Below are 20535 nucleotides of genomic sequence, written 5' to 3' on the forward strand. Positions count from 1 at the left end.
TTTTTTTTCTTACCTCCATGAGGCAGAAGTAGGAGCAATGGGTGGAAGTTGCGATGTAGGAATTTAGGTTTGATATGAGAAGATTTAATAATTGGAGTTATCTATAAGTGGAATAGATTACCTGGGGAGGTAACAAGGCCATTTGAGGATAGTGAGCAGAAGTTGAATGACCATTTGTCTTGTATGTAATTAGAATTTCTTTTTTCAAGCTCAAGTTAAATTAGGTAACTACTGAGGTATTTCTTGGAAGTTCTTTGATTCTCTCAAGATGAATTCTCCCTTCTTAATCTCCAAATAGAATATAATACACTTTATAACTGAGACTCAAGATGCCTTTTCCATGAAACCTTTATGTTGTATTAGTAGGCCCTTAGTGATCTTATAATATCAAGTCCATATTGATTATTCTTTTTGATAAATTTTCTTTTGCAGTTTTCTCTTTTAAAAAAAGTTAGTTTTTGACCCAGAAATACCATCTGTTTCCAAGAGTGATTAAGGAAAAATAAAAAAAACCTATGTATTCTAAAATATTTCTAGCAGCTCTTTGTGGTGTCAGAGAACTAGAAATTGAAGGGAGGCCCATCAATTGAGGAATGACTGAACAAGTCATGGCATATGAATGTGATGGAATATTATTGTGCCACAAGTAAAAAGCAATCAAACTTGGGAAGACCTACATAAAATTATGAAAAGTGAAATGAATAGCACTAAGAGACCATTATATACAGCTACATAATTAATATTTGAAGAATAACTTCTGAGTGTCCACCTCCAGAGAAAGAACTGATAAATAGAAATATGAAGCATATTTTTATTTATATATGTAAAATTTATAATATATATGTCAAATGATGCCTTCTCTAGTGAGGGGGGGGGGGAAATACCTGGGAATTTGAATGTAATCAACAAACAATATATTTTCTAAAAATGAAAAAAAAACCTAGTTTTTCTATGTTAGAGTTCTTTTAGTGAAAATTCCATTTAACTCCTGAATTATGCTGGCACAATGCTGGGCACATTACTTTAATCAGTCATTTATTAAGTATTTGCTATGTACCAGGCACCATGTTAGGTGTTGGAAATACAGATTCCATGACTGAAACAATCCCTTCTCAGTTGAAGTTTACATTATAATAGGCAAGAAAAAAAACACCTATATATAAGGATGAATTGTTGTTCAGTCATGTCTATTTCTTTGTGAAGGACCCTATGGATCTCTTTCCATAGAGCTTTTCGGCAAAGATACTGGAATGGTTTGCCATTTCCATCTCCAGTGCAGAATAAATGGAAGAGAATAAATACAAAGTAGTTAAATAAAATGTAGTCTGAGAAGGAGAAAATGAGCAGTCTTAGGGAATTAGGAAAGGCAGAAGAAGAAATAGAAGATAATGCTCAAAGCTTTGGCTTGAAGGCAAAGAGGCATCTATGAGCTGGAAGAGAGGAGGAAGGATGTTTCCAGCTTGGCTCACAGCCACTACAGAGGTCTAGAGATATGACATGGACTATCATGGCCAGCAAGGCTGAAAAGATGAGTTGAAGTAAAGATGTTATAAGCTAACCAGTGGAGTTTATATTTTATCCTAGAGAGAATAGGGAGCCACTGGTATTTGTTGAGTAGGGTGTTACATAGTCAAGGCTACATTTAGGGAAAAGAACTTTGACCACAGGATGAAAGAGAGAATTGAGACAAAGAGGGTCTTCCAGTAAGCTAGGCAAGAAGTGGTGTAGATCTAATGTAAGGTCTTGGCTAAATACAGAGCAAAGGTCATTTGCTGGATTTTGTATAGATGTAAATGATAGGAGGTAGTGACTGTTCAAATCTTTGGATTTAGCAGCTATGAGGAGTTGAGGATAATGCCAAAGTTAAGAACCTTGGCAACTGGTAGAATCATTGTGCCTTTGGAAGAAATGGGGAAGTTTGGGAGAGGAGTGGATTTTTGGGCAAAGCTAATGAGTTCTGATATGGACAGGCTGAAGTTTAGTATGTCTTGATGACATTCTGTTTGACGTGTTCAGTAGGCAATTTGTTATGTGAGCCCAGAGAGTGATGAAGTTACCAAAGAGAGAGTAGGGAGAGAAAAGTAGGTGGCCTACAACAGAATCTTGGAGAATATATACAATTAGGCTATATTATATGGATGATGAACCAGCAAAGGACACTGAGAAATAGCAGTTCAAGTAGCAGAAAAATCAGAAGAGACCAATGCCACGAAATCCAAAGAAAGGAGATGTCTAGGAAAGAGTGGCTAGTGTTATCAGATGTAGAAGATAGGTTCGATGTGATAAAGACTGAGAAAATACCATTAGATTTGCCAATCAAGAGATCATTGGTAACTTTGGAAAGATCAGGGTCAATAAAGTGAGGAGGTGTGACACCAAATTGCAAAGGATTGAGGAGAGAGAGTAAATCTGGAGGCAGCTAGTGTACATAGCATACATTTAATGAGGATAAAGAGAATTTGCTTGATACTTAGTATAGTGCTGTTCCCCCCCCACACACACACACAACCTGCCCACCCAAGAAGTGGTGCCAAATACTACTATCTTTAGAACAGAAAAGTGAAGTGACTTGCCTAAGATTGAAAAGTTAGTAAATTTTCGGGTAGGACCTTGAACTAAGAACTTCTGACACCATGACTTGGGCTTTTTCCTTTTCAGGAAGCTCTATTACTAAATATTTTGTTGGTTGATTTCAGTTTATGCATAACTGTCCTCCCTCCCCCTGACCTGTGATTGCTTTGCTGTATGGGGAAAAAATCCAAAGAAGGAAACTGCTACCAATGTAGATCAGTACACGCTTTACAAATTATTATCTTAGAGATTTGCCTGGGTGTTCTTTCCCCATCCACACTTCCCTATCCTCCAACTTAAGTGACTTACCTAGGCTGATACCACTAGTTTGTGTCAGAGGCAGTAAATTGAATTCTGATTTTCCTGGCAGTTAGGCAGTTCTCTAACTCAATTAGGATCTGTTTTCACAGTATTAAATCCAATGTTTATAAAAGTTCCAGAATATAAGAATGATTCAACTATTGAATAATCTGGACACTCCTAAAGTTGTGATTTTAAAACTTTGCAACTAGTTTATCATCTCTACATTCATAATTTATCATTTATTTATATTTTTTTCATCTTTTCAAACTAGTGTTTAGAAAGAGCTATGAAGTTTGCATTTGAGGAGTTCCACCTCTGGTACCAGTTTGCATTATCATTGATGGCTGCAGGAAAAGTGAGTTACCCCATTTGTATGTGCAGTTCTCAATATCATCAGAGAATACTGGGAAATTTGTGGCTAGTACTTAAATTATATAGAAGTCAGAATCAAATGTTGGAAGTTTCCCTCTAGTCATTTTTACGGTAACAGAAGAAGCAGTTAGATTAGCCTGTTTTGCTTAGCTGGGGGGAAACACAATCATGTTCTTGAGAGGATAATCCTCTGGAATGTTCCTTTTCCTAACCATTTGAACAGTAAAAGCTTGTGAGGAAGCTACAAGTCTTGAACACAAAGCCAAATACTCATGCTGATCTTTTAAGTTCTAATGAAGTAGATTGAGGGTAAATACTCTGGGACATACTATCCAATTGACTGTTATATTCTGACCCATTCTGTCTTTGTTCTGTGGGTCAAGAGATCTGAAGAAGAGGATTACAGAAGTATTTAAGGGAAAATTGGCCAGAAACCTCATATAGTGAACAAACGATGAATGAGATGTAATCTTCCCCCCTATAAATATTAGCTTCTTTGTTGATTCCAGTGAACTTTCTTCTCATCTCTACTCTTACTTCTCAGTGAATTATTGTTTGCTCAGACTTCTGTCAGAAATTTCAGAGTGGTTGGGGAGTGGTAGTGGAGGGAGTCAGGGCTTGTTGTTTGTTTGAACAGAAACTAAAAATATAACCAGCAAGTATTTTAATAAACATAGTGCCCCTCACCCCCAAAGATTCGCTTAGTGTCTTTGTCACAAATTTTGTAATTGAGTTTCACAGAAATATTCCTCTTTTGTCAAGTCTGCTCGTGCTGTGAAGGTTCTGAAAGAATGTATCCGTCTGAAACCTGACGACGCTACCATTCCTCTCCTGGCTGCAAAGTTGTGTATGGGTTCCCTTCATTGGGTAAGTCAATTAGTGCTTAAAATCCTCATTAACTTTAAAGATTATTTAAATGTGCTACAATCATAGGAACATTAGCTCAAAAATACCATAGCTAGAGAGAATTAGAACTGTGGCCCAGATGTTATCTTACTTTTTGTAGTAAGGGCACTACTTAAAAGAAGCATGTAAGTAAACATTCTACATGTTGACTAGTGTTTTAAATATTCTTAGGGTTTAAAGGAATCCTTTTAAAAATTGAATCATCACTTCCTTCCTCATTTACTTCTGGTATAAATCTGGATGTTCATTTATTGGATTTTACATAAAGCATGATGAATTTGTGTAAAAACAGGTTTTCCTTCTTTACTGTATTATTTTTCTATTTTATTTTCATTTAGTTAGCATTTATTTAGTGTTTGTATGCAATGTTCTGTGCATTGATAGTCTTCAAATGTTTATTGAATTATGCTTAGGTGCAATGTGGGTGTGTGGATTTCTAAAATTTATTCCCTTAAATAGAAATAGAAAGCTCATGTGTTAATTATACAGATTCCTAACGATAGAAAGCTGTCAGGTCCATATCTGGTTGAGTGACTAGTTTTTCCATCTCAAAAACATTGTTAAATCCTTTTGAATTTTTAGTCAATCTAGTGTATTTTAGAAATAGAAAAGTAAACATATTAGAAAATTAATCTTTGAGCTATTTTAAGTGGTTGGCTAGATTTAGGGAAAAACCCCACCATATTTTCAAAGATGAGGTATTCCGTTGAAAAGCATGGCTTCCGGGAAGTTTTGCTAATTTCTTCAGGTATAAGATTTTGACTCCTATACCTGGGATTTACTTGCCCAAGGAATGAAGGATATAGATGTATATACAACAGAGAGCAAATGAAGAAATGGAATCAACTTAAGTGAGTTTTTGAGTGTTAGAGTTCTTTTGAATTGAAAAATTCAGGTGTCCAAGAGGAGGAACTGTTGTACTACTCTCCATTAAAGTAATTTTTTTCCCCAATTAAAAAAGCACTTTAAATTTTTATGTATTTAGCTTATTTGAATTTTTGTTATATTATTTTTTACATATCTTTTTACGTCCACTTGATTATAAATGTCTGGAGGGCAATAATTTCATCTTATTTATCTTTGTATGTCCTCCACTGTCTAAAATGGTATATTACACCCAGTAGGTATATAATAATGCCTTTTAAATGAATGAATGTGTGACTATATTAAATAAAAACATCTAAGTACTATCTAATCATCTTTTTCCTTAAAGTTGAAAGAGGATCCATGTATTTACTATTAAACTAAACAAAGAAAAAATTCTTGAAATATACCATTGATTTTTTTCCTTTGGAAATATAAATAATATATCAATTGGAAATACAAAAAGACCTTACTGAGAGAATATTGGGGATAAAAGTCATAGAATGAGACATGAAAAGAAACTCAGTGATGATTCTTAGAGCATTTAATAGAGACAGGAAGAATATTAATTGATTGAGAAGAAAAGGAGAATGCAAAAGAATTCCATATGACTATGGTCCAGAAGAGAAACCTCAGAATTTGGAGGTTTCTCTTAATATCTTTTAATGTGACCTCGTGAATTTCTACTTTAAGCAGTACATTCTCATGGGAGGGAGTGCATGTAAAAAACTCACCTCAGGCAGTAGGATGAATTTTGTATATCTTTAAACTTGTCTTCTTTTTCAGTTAGAAGAAGCTGAAAATTTTGCCAAAAATGTGGTTGACATGGGAGAGAAAACCTCAGAGTTCAAAGCCAAAGGTTACTTAGCTTTGGGACTCACTTATAGTCTGCAGGCCACTGATGGTAAGATTAGGTGGGGGCAGGAATGTGGCATTTAACTTACAATTATTAACTCTTATCAACCTGTGTTGCTATCTGGCCTCTTTGAGAAGATAATTCCATAAGCCAAGAAAGACTTCCCACATTTAAAAGAAGAGTAGGACACTTGGACTGTATCTTCATAGATCCTTTTTTTTTTTTTGTCATGACTATCATAGCAAATGGGTTACGGTATATTTAATTTTGGAGGAATGAGGCTGACTAGGGACCAGATTCAACCCAACATGTCATCTGGTGGTTTCTCAGTTGAAAAAGCTGTTGGCTCAGGCATGGAGAATTAGTAACTCAATGCCTCACCTTCAGTAAACTTTCTTTGTCTAAACAGTGATTGCTCTCCCTCTTCACCAGCAACTATTGTATGTCACATAAGTTTTAACTATGGAGTCATCTACGTGGTACAGTGGTTAGAGTTCCAGGCCTGGAGTCAGGAGGATCTGGGTTAAGTTCTAGCCTCACACACTTCGGAGATGTGTGACCTTCGGCAAATCACTTAACCCCATTTGTCTGGCCCTTGCCCTTCTGTCTTATGTTTGCTACTAGGACAGAAAGTAAAGATTAAAATGAAAAATTTTAACTATGTATGCAACAGAAAATCAAGCAGTGTAGTCTTTGGAAACAAACAGAATACAGACTTTGGAATTAGCTATAATTGAGGTACAAGAGACTCAGATTATGTGTGTTTTAAAAAATAATTAGTGTTTATTATGTCTAACAGATTTTAAATGGTATTGGTTCTATTATGTCCTTATAAGAGAAATAACTTGGGAATGCTTACTTTAATTATTCAAGGAATTACTTTCAATCCATACGTTATTAGTCTTCCACAAAATAGGACATATCCCGTGGATTTTTTATGTTGTTGAAGTAGATGTTTGCTTTTAATTTCACAAAACACAGGGTTTTAGTGGACTTAAAAGTTCTTCCATTTGCATTATTAGAGAAAATGGTCTGATGTAGAGAGAAAGTAGTGCTGGACAGAAGCCATTTACTCACCCTGTAATGGGAATGTTAATCCCAGCCCTACCTACAAAAGGAATTGGACTTAATAGTCTTCAAGGTCCTTTGCAGCTTCAAAATTGTGACTTTAAATTACAAGGGGAGCTTAACACAGAAGGTATTGTATATTTTTAAATGCTGTTTGTACCATTTGACTTCTGCCTTTCCCCGTGAGCATTCAGACAATGGGAAATGGTTCAATACTTAAAGATTTCTTCAGTCCTGCTCTAAATTTATTCCTGTGAAAGTTACCCTCATTGCTTTCTCTTGATACATCCTTTTCTAGTCCTTCACCAGTATCAGTTGTTATTTCCTTATCAAACTGTTGACCCATTGTATGTGAGAAAGACATTTTTAAGATTTTTTATTTCTTTCTCTGTAGTTGGGGTGAATTTGTAATTATTATCCACAACTTCCTAATTAAGAAATTAATTCCATATTAGAGCACTTTTTGAGCATGATATAGAGTTTAATTTACTTGGTCCATATAGAACTCAGATTAAGTGACCTTACCCTTACTGGGACTGTTCTTTAACCAATCCAATTGTTTATATCTGTAGCAGGGAAGATAGACTGTGATACTTCTTTGGAGTCACCAACCTTTCTCTTTGGAAGTAGAACCAAGGGCTTCTGGAGCTGACCATCAGCTTGTCACAGTGTCACCATAATTAAGATAATGTTGGCTTATAGATTCAGAATATATCTCCTTACATAGATTGTAAACCCTCAAGGTAGGGATATAAAATTCTTGTTCTGGACCCTACAGGCTCTAGCAAACCTTGGAGTCATTTGGTAAATGTGGGTTGATATACACTTAAAAAGTAAAGGTTTTATATGTGTAATATCAGATTTCTGGCTTTACATGCTACACTGACTAACTAAATTCCTTTCTCAGCTTCTTTGCGAGGGATGCAAGAGGTCCTGCAGAGAAAGGCTCTTCTTGCTTTTCAGAGGTGAGTGGGTGTAAATCTTTCCATTTTGTACATAATGGAGGGAAAAGACCTTATTATAAGTATTAAAAAAAAGAGATATTTATAAAGATTATATAAACAGTGCTTTTACCTCTGGGAGTTTTCTACAGTACAGAACATATTGTATTAAAAATTGCTTCATCATCTGTTGCCATATGAATCCATATTCTCAATCGGTTAATCCATTTGAGTGCATTTTATTATGAAGCTCTTTGAACTCTGCAGAGACATGTATGTGGGAATACAAGGTGGTGATCCTTTTATTAAAGACATTTGTCACTATCAAGCCAAGTATCATAAGAGATTATGTTTTGGTACCAATGTGGTCTGAATCATTTTTGTTGTGGTTGTTATATTAGGACACAGGTTTTTGTTTTAAGTTACTTAAATGTTTTCAGGCCTTTACTGACATCTGTGAAAAATTATGTGATCACTCTTTGTTTTTATATCAAAGAATTTTCTAGATCTGTCCTCTGTAGTCTTATCTATTATGCCACCAAATTATTATTAATTTTGTTTCTGTTATTTTGAATATGTAGTCTCATTGTCAACCTACTGGTAAAGACAGCTCCTTTGGGTCCCCCTCAACATAGAGTATGGAGAATGGGAATGAGAACGGAGTTACTACTCATGTAATTTTTCAGAAATTGTTTACTTGATTTTCTTGAATCTCAGTTTGCTCATCTGTAAAATTGAAGGCTTTGAATGTTTCTTATTCTTGATTTTTCTAAAACACTTAGTCTTGATCTCTTCCTTACCCCACTTTACCATACCTTGTATAATTATGTTGTGTAATAATAATAATAATAATAATAATAATAATAATAATAGCATGTAAACTTCTTGTGGGCAGAACTTTTGTCCCTTTTTTTGTCTTGGTTTCCTTGGGACTGGGGAGTGGTCCCATGTCATTTGAATTGATTTAGATTGAATCAAATTGGAGTAAAGAAAGATTTAATGTTTACTAGTATAGGAGGGTCACTTTATGAATTGTATTTCCCATGACTATATTTTAATATTGAGTTGAGAAGGTATTAAATTTAAGTGGCCCCTTCTTAATCTTTTTTATTCTGTCTTTCACAAGACAATAGAGTATATGACATAGAATGCTGTTTTATTCAACATTGTTCCATAGTGACATTGTTAATAGTTTATAACCAAACCAACTCTATTTGTCAAGCCCATTCCTAACTTTATGTGATTAATTGTTCTTTTAATATCTGTGACATTGTTGCACCTAAAGTTATATTTTTATGAAATAAAAGAGTGTGCCTAGAATGAGGAATCATATGATATTATATATACTTTTCTTTGGATGTATATACTTTCATCCCTTGGATGAAAAATTTGATGATGATTTAACTGAGATGAACTAAACCCCAGTTTCCTCATCTGCAGAAATGACAATACTTTGCCCACCATACTACTGTGTCACAAAATTGTTATACAGCAGTTAATTGTAAGGATTGAATGATATAATGGTTGTTACAACTGTCTAAAAAGCATGAAGTACCTGCTTATCCAGGTTAAATTGCTGACACAGAGTGTGAGCAGAGATTGTAAAGCTAGTTTACATTCCTTTCTTCCTTTTTTTTATGTAATGCTTATAGCTTTAAAGTAAGTTTACTTCCCTTGGACACAGATTGCAAATCGCATAATAATTTTTATTGACTGGACTACTTGGAGGAGTCCTAACTTTTTTACCAGGTCTTGACCACTGAAGCTATTAGATACATAGTAACCAAAGATTTTCCAGCATATACACAAGCAGAGCAGTTTGCTTTAACATTTTTAATATGTTTCCATTTTTAGGTGAGGGGAGCAAAGAAGGGGAAGAATAGATTAAATAGAGCAATTTGCTTCATTAGCCAAATCAAGAAAAATAAAAACTTGAAATATTCCTTGGGTTCTTTTTGTCCTTTTTAAAGACAAAAACCCAGATTGGTTGACAACCAACCCCCATTTGAGGGTCATTAGATTTGGATTGAATGTTTTACAGAAAAGCCAGTGTCTTAAGCCCTTTTGTTGTTTGTCATAACAAACTATGGATAGGACAGAGGCCCCAGTTGTAAGTGGCATATTTGCAGATATCTGATCAATTCAGGATATATGATGTATTCCATAAGATAATTTATTAAGATTTTCCTTGGTAGTGGGAAGAAATTATCATTTTTATGACTTATAAGAAAGTCATTACTTGGTCAAAATTTGTGAATCCAGCTAAAGACATTATAGTCCTGAGAAATTCCTGAAATTTGTAAAAGTCATGTTTCATTAATTGTGAAAGAGGGTAAAATAGGAAAATAGTGCTTGCAAATGTCCCTTAGTAATTAATCACTTAAATATTTGAGTCTCCTTACCAGGGTGTGTATTGTGAAAATTGGAGATGAAATTGGGCTGGAGGAGGAGAGAGAAATATAAGTCAAAACATTCTACTTTGTACTTTTTTATGGGCAATGAAGAGTAAAATTCCTGTGATGTGAAAAATCTTCGATTGCCAATAGACAAACAAACCTGAAAGACGGACATTGTATGGAGATGAAAAAAACCCCCAAAATCTCATAGGATTAGAATAAGATTATATGAAAAATGATAACCTCGTGTAAATAAAACAAAAACAAAACACATTATTAGACACGTTTATTTCTTTGAATAGTAACCATAATGACTCAAGTTTTTTGGTGCTTTAAATTTCACAAGATGCCTTTATCATAAGATCCAATGAAGCAGTTAGGTACGTTAGGTACAGTCATTATTAAGTCCATTTTATAGATAAAGAAAATAAGGCAGAGTGATATTAAGTGAATTGCCTAGAGTCAAGTAGAGACAAAACCGGAATTTGAAAAAGAGCAAGAATTATACCCATTCTACTATCACATGCTAATGATTTAATAAAGATTTAGCATGATGCAATGAGAAAGCACTGAAATTGAGGTCAGCCAAAAAAAGAAAAAGAAATGGGAGGCAGACACCCTGCGGATAAGTTCTATTAACAGCACTTAATAACTGTGGCTTTGGACAAATTCTCTCAGCCCATTATTCTTATCTGTAAGATAGATTAAAATATCTGTCCTATTCCATAGTCTTATTATGAGAAGAAGAGAGAGAATGTATGAGAAACCTTTGAAAACCACCAAAGCTAAACATTATTCACCCTCAAGAAAAGAAAATGAAGGAAAGAGTTAGTATATATTTCTTAAGCACCTACTATATGTTAGGCAATTGTGCTAAGTTCTGGGGATACAGAGAGGCAAAAGCTCCCCAAAGAGCTTACAATCTAATGGGGGAAGCCGTGAGCAAACAAATATGTGCAAATAAGACATATACAGAGTAAATATTAAGAGAGGTAAGGCACTAGAGTTAAGTTTAGGGGAAGTGCTTCTTGTAGAAGATAGTTGAAAGTTGGAAGGAAACCAGGGAAGCCAGTAGATAGAGAGAAGGAAGGGAAGCATTCCAGGCATGGGGAACAGTCAGAAAAAATGCCTAGTACAGAGATGGAACATCTTGTTCATGAAATGTCAAGGAGTACAGTGTCACCCAATCAAAGAGTGCATGTCAAGGAGTAAGGTGTCAGATGACTGGAAAAGTAGGAGGTGATTAGATTTTGGGTGGTTTTGAATACCAAGTAGAGGATGTTGTATTTGACCCTGGAGAAAATAGGGAGATACTGGAGTTTATTGAGTAGGAGATGGGGTGGAGTGGAGTGGATGTAACATAATTGAGCCTGTATTTTAGGAAAATTACTTTAGTAGCTAAATTGGAGTGTGGAAAGACTTGAGACAGTAAGACTCACCAGCAGGTTATTAATAGCTAACATTTATAGAGTGCTTACTACATGCCAGGAACTGTGCTCAGTGCTTTACAATTATTATCTCATTTGATCCTTACAACTCTTGGAAGTAGGGGCTATCATCTTCCCTGTTTCTTACAGATGAAGAAATGGAGACAAACAGAGGTTAAAAGACTTGCCCAGGGTCATACAACTAGTAAGTGTCTAAAGCTATTTGAATTGTGTCTAAATCCTATTTGGATTCAGGTCTTCCAGACTTTAGGACTGCTACTCTAGTGAGTACAACACCTAGCTGAGCATTGAATATTAATTGTTTTATCTGTGAGAAAAAAAAGTCTCATTAATCTAAATAAGTTCCTTTCTTATTAGACAGCATGCATTAAAGACTTTGGCATTTGATCCAATACTTTAAAAAAAAATAGGGCAAATAGAGGTAGTAGCTCAGTGGATTAAGAGTCAGGCTTAGATACAGAAGGTTCTAGGTTCAAGTCTGGCCTCAGACACTTCCTAGTTTAGTGACCCTGGGCAAGTCACTTAACCCCTATTGCCTAGCCCTTACCACTCTTCTGCCATGGAACCAATACACAGTATTGATTCTAAGGTGGAAGGTAAGGGTTTAAAAAAAATTAGGTCAAATAGGGTCTGTTGCTCTAAGAAATTATCCTATCCTTGCAGCTCTGCCATAATAAATAATGTTTTGGATTTTCTTTTAATCTTGAATGTCTACTTTCCTAGTAGCATTGTACCTACTTTTATCACAGTATGTCAATAGAAAATGTGTTTTTAATTTGTATGCATGAAATACCTTTTAAAAAAGTAAAAGTTTGGTTTGCTATTATGTTTAACAATCTGGGAGGAAATGTGTCTTCACACAGTGAAGTTTGGAGTTGCTTATGGTGAAATATAATACTCTTCTATATCAAAGCAAAAAAAAAATTCTATGTTTTATTCAATTAAGTGCTACATTTTTCTCCAGTGTAACAAGCCATTTAATAAAATTAATCATTGATTATACTAAAGAATTCTAAGAAACATAAGTTGAAGGTTAAACTAGTTAACTAGATTCATCTTAATGAGATAGTCTATTTTTTCCTGTTTTATATTTCATCAGAAACAAAAAGCCTCATGTAGTAAAGTGGAACTTTTGATGACTATGAAGCTTCTCTGAATCCTAGAAATTTTGATCCAGAACATCAGGATAGAGATGAAGATCTACCTACTAGGGCTAAACCAGTACATAACCTGCATATTTTAAAGATCTACTCTTTGTACTCAGATTGGAATTTGGGCCTCAATGAGTCTGAATGTGTTAATTAATTAACCCAATGCCATTTGACCTATCTTGAATCTTTTATTACCCAACACAGAGCTTTTGCAAACCCAAATGATGCCTGTGGTATGGGAGATAGAACACTGAACTTGAAGTGAGGAAGATGTAGGTTCATATCTGTCCTCAGACAGTAAATGTAGCCTTGGTCAAGTCGCAGCCTGTGAAACAAAGTCCATCTCAGTTTCCTCAACTGTAAAATGGAGAGAAATAACAGCACCTACCTCTTAGGGTTATTGTGAGGCTCAAATAAGATGCTATTTAAAAAGTGCTAACCTGGTGTATAGTAGGCACTTAATAAATGCTTATTCCCTTCTCTTTTTCCTTCTCTCTATTGTTTACCCCAGGCCAAGTCATATTAACTAGTATTTTTGTACCAGGCTCTGTGCTAAGTATACAAAAAAGGGCAAAAGATAGCTTGCCCTCAAAGAATTCAGAATCTAATGGAGAGAGAACAACATTCAAATAACTGTATAAAAACCTAAGGTATAGCTAGACTTATTTGGAGATCATCTTAGAGGGGAGGCCCTAGCATTCAGGGGGACCAAGAAAGTCTTCTTTAAGAAGGTGGGATTTTAGATGAGATTTGAAGGAAGCCAGAAAGCAAAATGAAGAGGGAGAGTATACTAGGCATGGAAGACAGCCATGGCAATACCTAGAGTCAAGAAATGGTGTGTCTTGTGGGAAGAACAGTGACACTGAGGCCACTCAGTAAGGAGTAAAGGGGGTGAAATCTGGAAAATAGGAATGGGCCAGGTTCTGAATGGCTTGAAAGCCAAACAGAGGTTTTTATTTTTGATCTTGGAGGTAAAATAGAATGATAGAATTTATTGAATCAATAGGGATAGCTGGACAAACACTTTTAAGAAGATCACTTTTATAGCTGAGAGGAGCATAAGCCCTGTTTGGGGAGGAATTTGAAGCAGAGAGACAAATCAAAAGGCTTGCCAGGGGCAACCAGGTTGCTCAGTGGATAGAGAACCAGGCCTAGAGACGGGAGGTCCTGGGTTCAAATCTGGGTTTAGACACTTCCTAGCTATGAGACCCTGGGCAAGTCACTTAAGCTTTTGGCCATTTTATGGCAAGCCCTTGCCACTTTTCTTCCTTTTACAATACACAGTATTGATTCTAAGATGGAAGTTAGGGATTTAAAAGCAAAACAAACAAACAAACAAAAAAACCCAACCAACCAACCAAACAAAAAAACCCCCCAAAACCCTGAACAAACAAAGGCTATTACAGTAGTCCAGGCATGAAGTGGTGATAGCCTGTACCAGGCATTGTAAGAGGAAAGAAATGTGTTTATATGAGAGATATTTTGAGGCTAGAAACAACAGGACATGACAGTAGATTAGGATTGGAGTGGGGAGAGGTGGGAAGGAACTTGAAATTAAGAATGACAACTAAATTGTAAGCCTGGGCTACCAGAAGGATGAGAGTGACCCCTCACCTATCATAGGGAAGTTAGTTAGCAAGAGAGGAGGACTGATTGATGGGAGGGAGAGAAGAGTTATTAGTTCCCTTTTGGACATGCTGAATTAAAGATATCAATGGGACATAGTTATAGAGGTCTTAAAAGAAGTTGTCAATAAAAGACTAGAAGACAGGAGAAAGGTTCAAGTTTCCTAAATCAATCTGAGAATCATTCACATCTTTTGCATAGAGGTGATGATCAAATCCTTGGGAGCAGAGGAGATCACCTACTGAAATAGAATATGGCTTCTTGCCAAAGGTTGTATGGTTGAAGACACACTTCGGTTTACATACGTATATATTTCTAACAAGAGGATAATTGTTATAATCATCACTGAAGTTAAGATAAAAATTCAAATTTTTAGTGGCAAAGTGAAAGATAGCTAAGTAAACAAATACTTGATAAGAAAAATAAACTTCCTTTACATGTACTAATAGTTATAAATAATTTGAATTTTTCAGAGCTCACAGTTTGTCACCTACGGACCACCTAGCAGCTTTTTATCTGGCTCTGCAGCTGGCCATATCCAGACAGGTATGTTTATATAGTGTTGTTTCTTGGGATTGTATCCTGAATTTAGAAAGATATGCCATCCAGGTTTAATTCCTTCAGTTTCTCAGTTTGGTACAGTAACTGATTTTTCATCCATTTGAGGTTAAAGTAGAATCTTAAACCTTTTTAATCAATCAGTCAATCATCTATATGGTATAAAATGGAAGGTCAACTTAGAAGGAAGGTTCTAGTAGAGTTTTGGATGAGGGGTGGATAGGACTGAGAAAGACCCCACTCAGGAAATGGGATTTGAGCTGAGACTTCTTGGAATCCATGAGGTGGATGTTGGAGAGAGAGTGTTTTAGGTATGGCGGACAGCCATTAAGAAGACATAGCATGAGGAGTGGCTTGTTGTATTCAAGGAACAGCAAGTAGTCCAGGAGGTCTGTGTACCTGGATTGTAGACTGTGTGGGAATAAAGTATAAGGAGAATGGAAAAGATAGCAAGGGGCCAGGTTTGTGAAAGGTTTTAATGCCAAATATAGCTTTTTTTTTTGAGTTGGCTTTTTTTAATTAAAAAAATTTTATTTAAGTATTTTTCCATGGTTATATGATTCATGTTCTTTTCCTCCCTTTCCTCCCTCCCCCCTCCCAGAGCTGACAAGCAATTTCACTGGCTGATACATATATTATCACTTAATACCTATTTCCATATTATTCATTTTTGCAATAATCTTTAAAAAACCAAAACCCCACATCCAACACCCACATAAACAAGTGAAAAATAAAAATGTTTTCCTTCTACATTTCTACTCCCACCATTCTTTCTTTCGAAGTGGAGAGTGTTCTTTCTCATAAGTCCCTCAGAATTGTCCTGAATCATTGCATTGCTATTAGTAGCAAAGTTGATTGCATATGCTGGTCCCATAACGTTTCAGTCTCTGTGTACAACATTCTCCTAGTTCTGCTCATTTCACTCTGCATCAGTTCATGGAGGTCTTTTCAGCTATTATGGAAATCAAGCAGTTTATCTCAACATAGCGTTTGATATTTGTCCTTAGAGTTAATGGAGAGCCACTGGAGTTAATGAAGTAGAGAAATAGCAGGGTCAGACCTGAGCATTAGGAAAGTCACTTTGACTTTGGAGTGGAGAATTAGACTGGAATAGAGAAAGACTTGAGACAGGGAGACTATCTAGAAGATGATTGCAGAGGGGAGGCCAAAGGTAAGGAAAGGCTACATCAGCAGGGTGTCAGTCAGTGTGAGTGATGAGAAAGGGCCTTGTAAGAGAGATGCTGTAAAGGTAGAAAGGACAAGATTTGATCGTGGATTGTCTATGTAGAGGGGTGAGTATAAATGAAGAATTGAAGATGACGCTAGGATTGCCAGTGTGGGAGACTAGGAGAATGATGGTGTCCTTAACAATAATAGGAAAGTTGGAGAGCAATTGGAAAATAAGGGGAAAAGGAGCATTTTGAGGGGAAAATAAAAAGACTCTTTCATACATGCTGAATTTAAGATATGGATACAGTCTGAGATGGCTAGGTAGTTGGTGATGTAGGTCTTGAGAAGGAGATAAGAGGTGGATATATATCTATATCTGAAAACCATCCACAAAGAAATAATAATTAAAACCATGAGAGCTGACGAGATCACAAAGTGAAACAATATAGAATGAAAAGAGAGAGGGGCCAAGGACAGAGCTTTGGGGAACTTCCAGCATTCCATAGTAAAAGCATGGCCTTGCTGAAGATCAGTAAATGTAACTGAAAATGAGTGGTCAGGCAGGTAAGAAGAGAACTAAGAGAGAACAATGTCAGGAAAACCCAACAGAGAAAGTATCCAGAAGAAGGTGACCATGTCATGTTGCAGAGGTCAAGAGGATTAAGATTGGGGAAAAGGCCATTGGGTACAGCAATTAAGGTAACTTTGGAGAGAGAAGTTTCATTTGAATAATGTCAAAAACCTGATTGTATGGGGTTTGGAAGAATCAGAGGAGAGGAACTGGAGGCATCTAGTGTCAGTGACTTTCTCAAGGAATTTAACTAAGAAGAGGAAGTGAGATGTGGGATAATAGTGAGCTCGGATGATTGGACTAAGTGAGAGTTTTTAAAGAATGAAGAATGTGGGCAGCAAAGAAGGAGTCAGTAGATAGAATATTGGAATAGACTGAATATTGGAAGAAGAGAAGCAGCTAGGTAACACAGTGGATAGAGTGCCAGACCTGTAGACAGGAAGACCTAGATTCAAATCTAGCCTCAGACACTTTGTGACCCTAGGCAAGTCACTTAACCCCAATTGCCTATTCCTTAAGACAATAGGTAAAGATTAAAAAAAATGATTGGAGGGAGAGAGGGAATAATAATGGAGGTACGCCCCTGGAGAAGATAAAAGGGAATGGAATCAAGGATGCATATAGAGGAGTTTGTCTCCATAAAGATAAAGGCCACCTCTTCTTGAGAGTGGGTGAAGGAAGAGCTAGTGTGGAGATGATGGATCCAAGAGAGAAGCCTTACATGAACCCACCCATTAGGAAAGGTGCATAAATGAAGATCTTGCAAAAGAGATTGAAAAGGATCCTTCTTGCAGGTAGGAGGAACACCCTAACAGGACAGTAGCACAGAAAGACAGAGAAGAGTTTGAAGAAAGGAGGCCTTGTTTCAGCAGTGTCTGATGCTGTCTAGCTCAAGAGATAAGAAAAGGCCATTGTGGTTGGGGATAGGGATCCAGTAGGTGGGGAGTGACTGAAAATTGTCACTGGAGATAATAACAAAGGCACAAATTAAAGGGCTACTTTGGGGATGATGCTGGAGTGCTTCAAAATGTGGAATTGGAGAGAAGAGAAATCTCAGGAGGAATGGCCCTAAGGTTTTTCGAGATGGCATTACTGTGTTGGTTGAAGTTTCCAGGTGTGAAGGGGAGTTAGATTCAGAGGAATTCTGAGAATTGAATTTCTTGGGGAAGTAAGGAGAATGATCTGAGAGTTGTGCAGTAATAGCCATCAGTTTCTTTGAATGATTTAAATGGAATTTCTTCCTCCTCTCCCCTGTTTCTTCCATCCCAAAGTTAACTGAATTTCTTTCCCCCCAAATGTAAAATTTTATTTATTTAAAAAGTATCTTTATTTTATTACAATTACAAATTTATACATAGGTTTCCCAAAGTTACATGATTCATGTTGTCTCTCTCCTCTCTTCCCATTCCTCTCCTGGAGTTGATGAGCAATTCCACTGGGTTATACATGTAGCTAACTAAATTTCTTATTACTGTTTCGTCCTTGAGGACCCTACTCTCTTTTCAGTAACTAACAGGCAGCACAGCAGGTTATTCTAGTCATTATGTTAGGATGCCTTCTGAAAGTAGGTGTGCATTGAACTCAACAGTCATTGGTATGGTGTTAGGGCTTTTCCATAATCTAAGGCCACTCTCTATATGGTGTTAATCCTTGATGTTTCTGGCTTCAGAATTGCCCAAGACAAAAATAGGAGCATCAAGATTGGAGTGACTTAAATCCTTTCAATGCTTCATACTGGGAATATCCCCCTAGTCCAGCATAGTGTAGTCCACATTTGTCAAAATTGTTGGTATACAAAACTCCTGTGGATCTGGAATAATATTTAAGTGTGATCAGAAAAAATTTAACAATATAAAAAGAGCACAACACAGTCAATGCTTATTTATGGTTTTCTTAGTCCGTAATGGGATCCATGGTGATAAATTTCTGTTTGAATTGGATGCCACTATTCTAAGAGATGAGGGAGGACCAAAAACCATAACATTTGATAATGATCACTTTTAAGAACTTTTAACCTGGAGAGAAAAAGAGAACATGGTTTTAGAAGACACATTAGTAGTCTTCAAACTTTCGAGTGACCTTCATATATAAGAGGAATTCTACTTATTCTGCTTGGTCCCATGGGGCAGACTAGTAGCAATGACTGGGTCGAAAGATATTGCAGAAGCAGATTTCAATACGATATAAGGAAAACTTCATAACAATTAGAATTGTTTAAAAGTAGAATAAATTAATTTAGGACATATCCCCTTTCTTTATTACTAGAGGTTTTCAATTGAAGACTGGATAAAATTCTTGTTAACTTATAGCTTAAACTAGATAGATGACCTTAGTTTGAACCAGATGACCTCTGAAGCCTATTCCAGCTCTGTGATTTTGTGACTCCTCTCGGTGAATTTCTCTGAAAATCCTCAATCTAGACCAAGGAGGGATTCCAGAGACCATCTATACCAGCATACTCATTTTTTCACCTGAGGAAAAGCCACTCTTTCTAGAAGGTGACTAGAACTATTAGTTTTAGAAACTCTGAATTTCCTTCATACCACTATCCTTGTCAATGTGGCTATAAATAATTTGCCTTGTTTGCCCGTTTTCTCTTGTATAAGTCTTTTGTCTTTTTCAAGAGATTATAAACTTTTTGAAAGTGAAATTTTGTATGATCTTGTGCAAGTTCCTTAACCTTTCTGGGATTTTGCTTCCTTATCTGTAAAGTGAATGGATTAGATTATGATGGCCGTCTTTCATTCAAAAGCCATGATCCAAAGAATTCTTAAAAGTCATTACAAATTTATAACTCTCAGATGTATTTTCCACAGACTAGGAGGAATCAATTCCAGCCTTTCATGTAAAAATAATAGCAAGAGAGAGAATACAAAAATTACTCCTTTGAATACCTCTAAGTTTCCTTCTAGCTCCGAATATGTACCGATATTAATTCTCCTTGCTCTTTAAATTTTGAATTCTACTATACATTATTTAGTGCTTGATAGCTTACTAGGGGTTAGTTCATATAGTTGTCTAACTAGACATAAGGAAGCTACTGTAGCAGCCACTGAGGATAACCTGGGTGATAACAATAGCATCCATTCCCTAGCAGGATCTCTTATAGATAGCTTTTCCTAATAACTATGTTAGTTTGGGAATTTTTTCCCATTTACTTGTTATAATTAACAGTATTTTACAGAGAGTCAGTGTGGGATGGTGGAAAGAGTTCTTGGCTGAGATTCTAGAGACTCATGTTTTGTTTTGTTTTGTTTTTTCTCTAACTCATCTAATAACTGGCAGTATAATATTGGGTACCTCATTTCCCCTTTCTGGGCTCCATTTTAGCATCAGTGAAACAAGAGGGTTAGAATCAAATTTTGCACCTTGGTAGCACAGTGGATAGAGCACCAGACCTAGCGTTGGGAGGAACTGAGTTCAAATCTGGCAACAGACACTTGCTATCTTGTGACCCTAGGCAAGTCATTAACCTTGATTGCTGCCACTACTCTTCTGTCTTAGAATTGATACTAAGACAGAAGGTAAGGACTTTTAAAAAAATTTTGCATTCTGCAAACCAGAAGGATGAGGTTTTTGTAGTAAAAGCTTATGAACCAAGTCCAGAAAATATGACAGTTTTGGATGAGAGAACTGATTGTTGGAGAAAAGCCTTATATCCTTTGAAGAAAGTAAAGTCACCAGAGACTTAAAGGGAGAACCCAAATAAGAGAGATGAGAGGTGGCTGCCATCA

The 20535-nt window shown here is 36.1% G+C and overlaps 1 protein-coding gene across 9 annotated transcripts in view; it reads left to right on the forward strand.

The window, feature by feature from the left end:
* Positions 1-20535, forward strand: part of TTC7B (tetratricopeptide repeat domain 7B) — a 353505-nt gene that overhangs the window by 169095 nt on the left and 163875 nt on the right. For all 9 annotated transcript variants that reach the window (XM_056810528.1, XM_056810526.1, XM_056810525.1 and 6 more), the window contains 5 exons: positions 3146-3229; positions 4009-4113; positions 5803-5920; positions 7848-7905; positions 14976-15048. In XM_056810528.1, the coding sequence (XP_056666506.1) occupies positions 3146-3229; positions 4009-4113; positions 5803-5920; positions 7848-7905; positions 14976-15048 (438 nt within the window). The remainder of the gene's footprint in view (positions 1-3145; positions 3230-4008; positions 4114-5802; positions 5921-7847; positions 7906-14975; positions 15049-20535) is intronic.

This window comes from Monodelphis domestica, chromosome 1, assembly GCF_027887165.1.
Source record: "Monodelphis domestica isolate mMonDom1 chromosome 1, mMonDom1.pri, whole genome shotgun sequence".
Lineage (NCBI taxonomy): Eukaryota > Metazoa > Chordata > Mammalia > Didelphimorphia > Didelphidae > Monodelphis > Monodelphis domestica.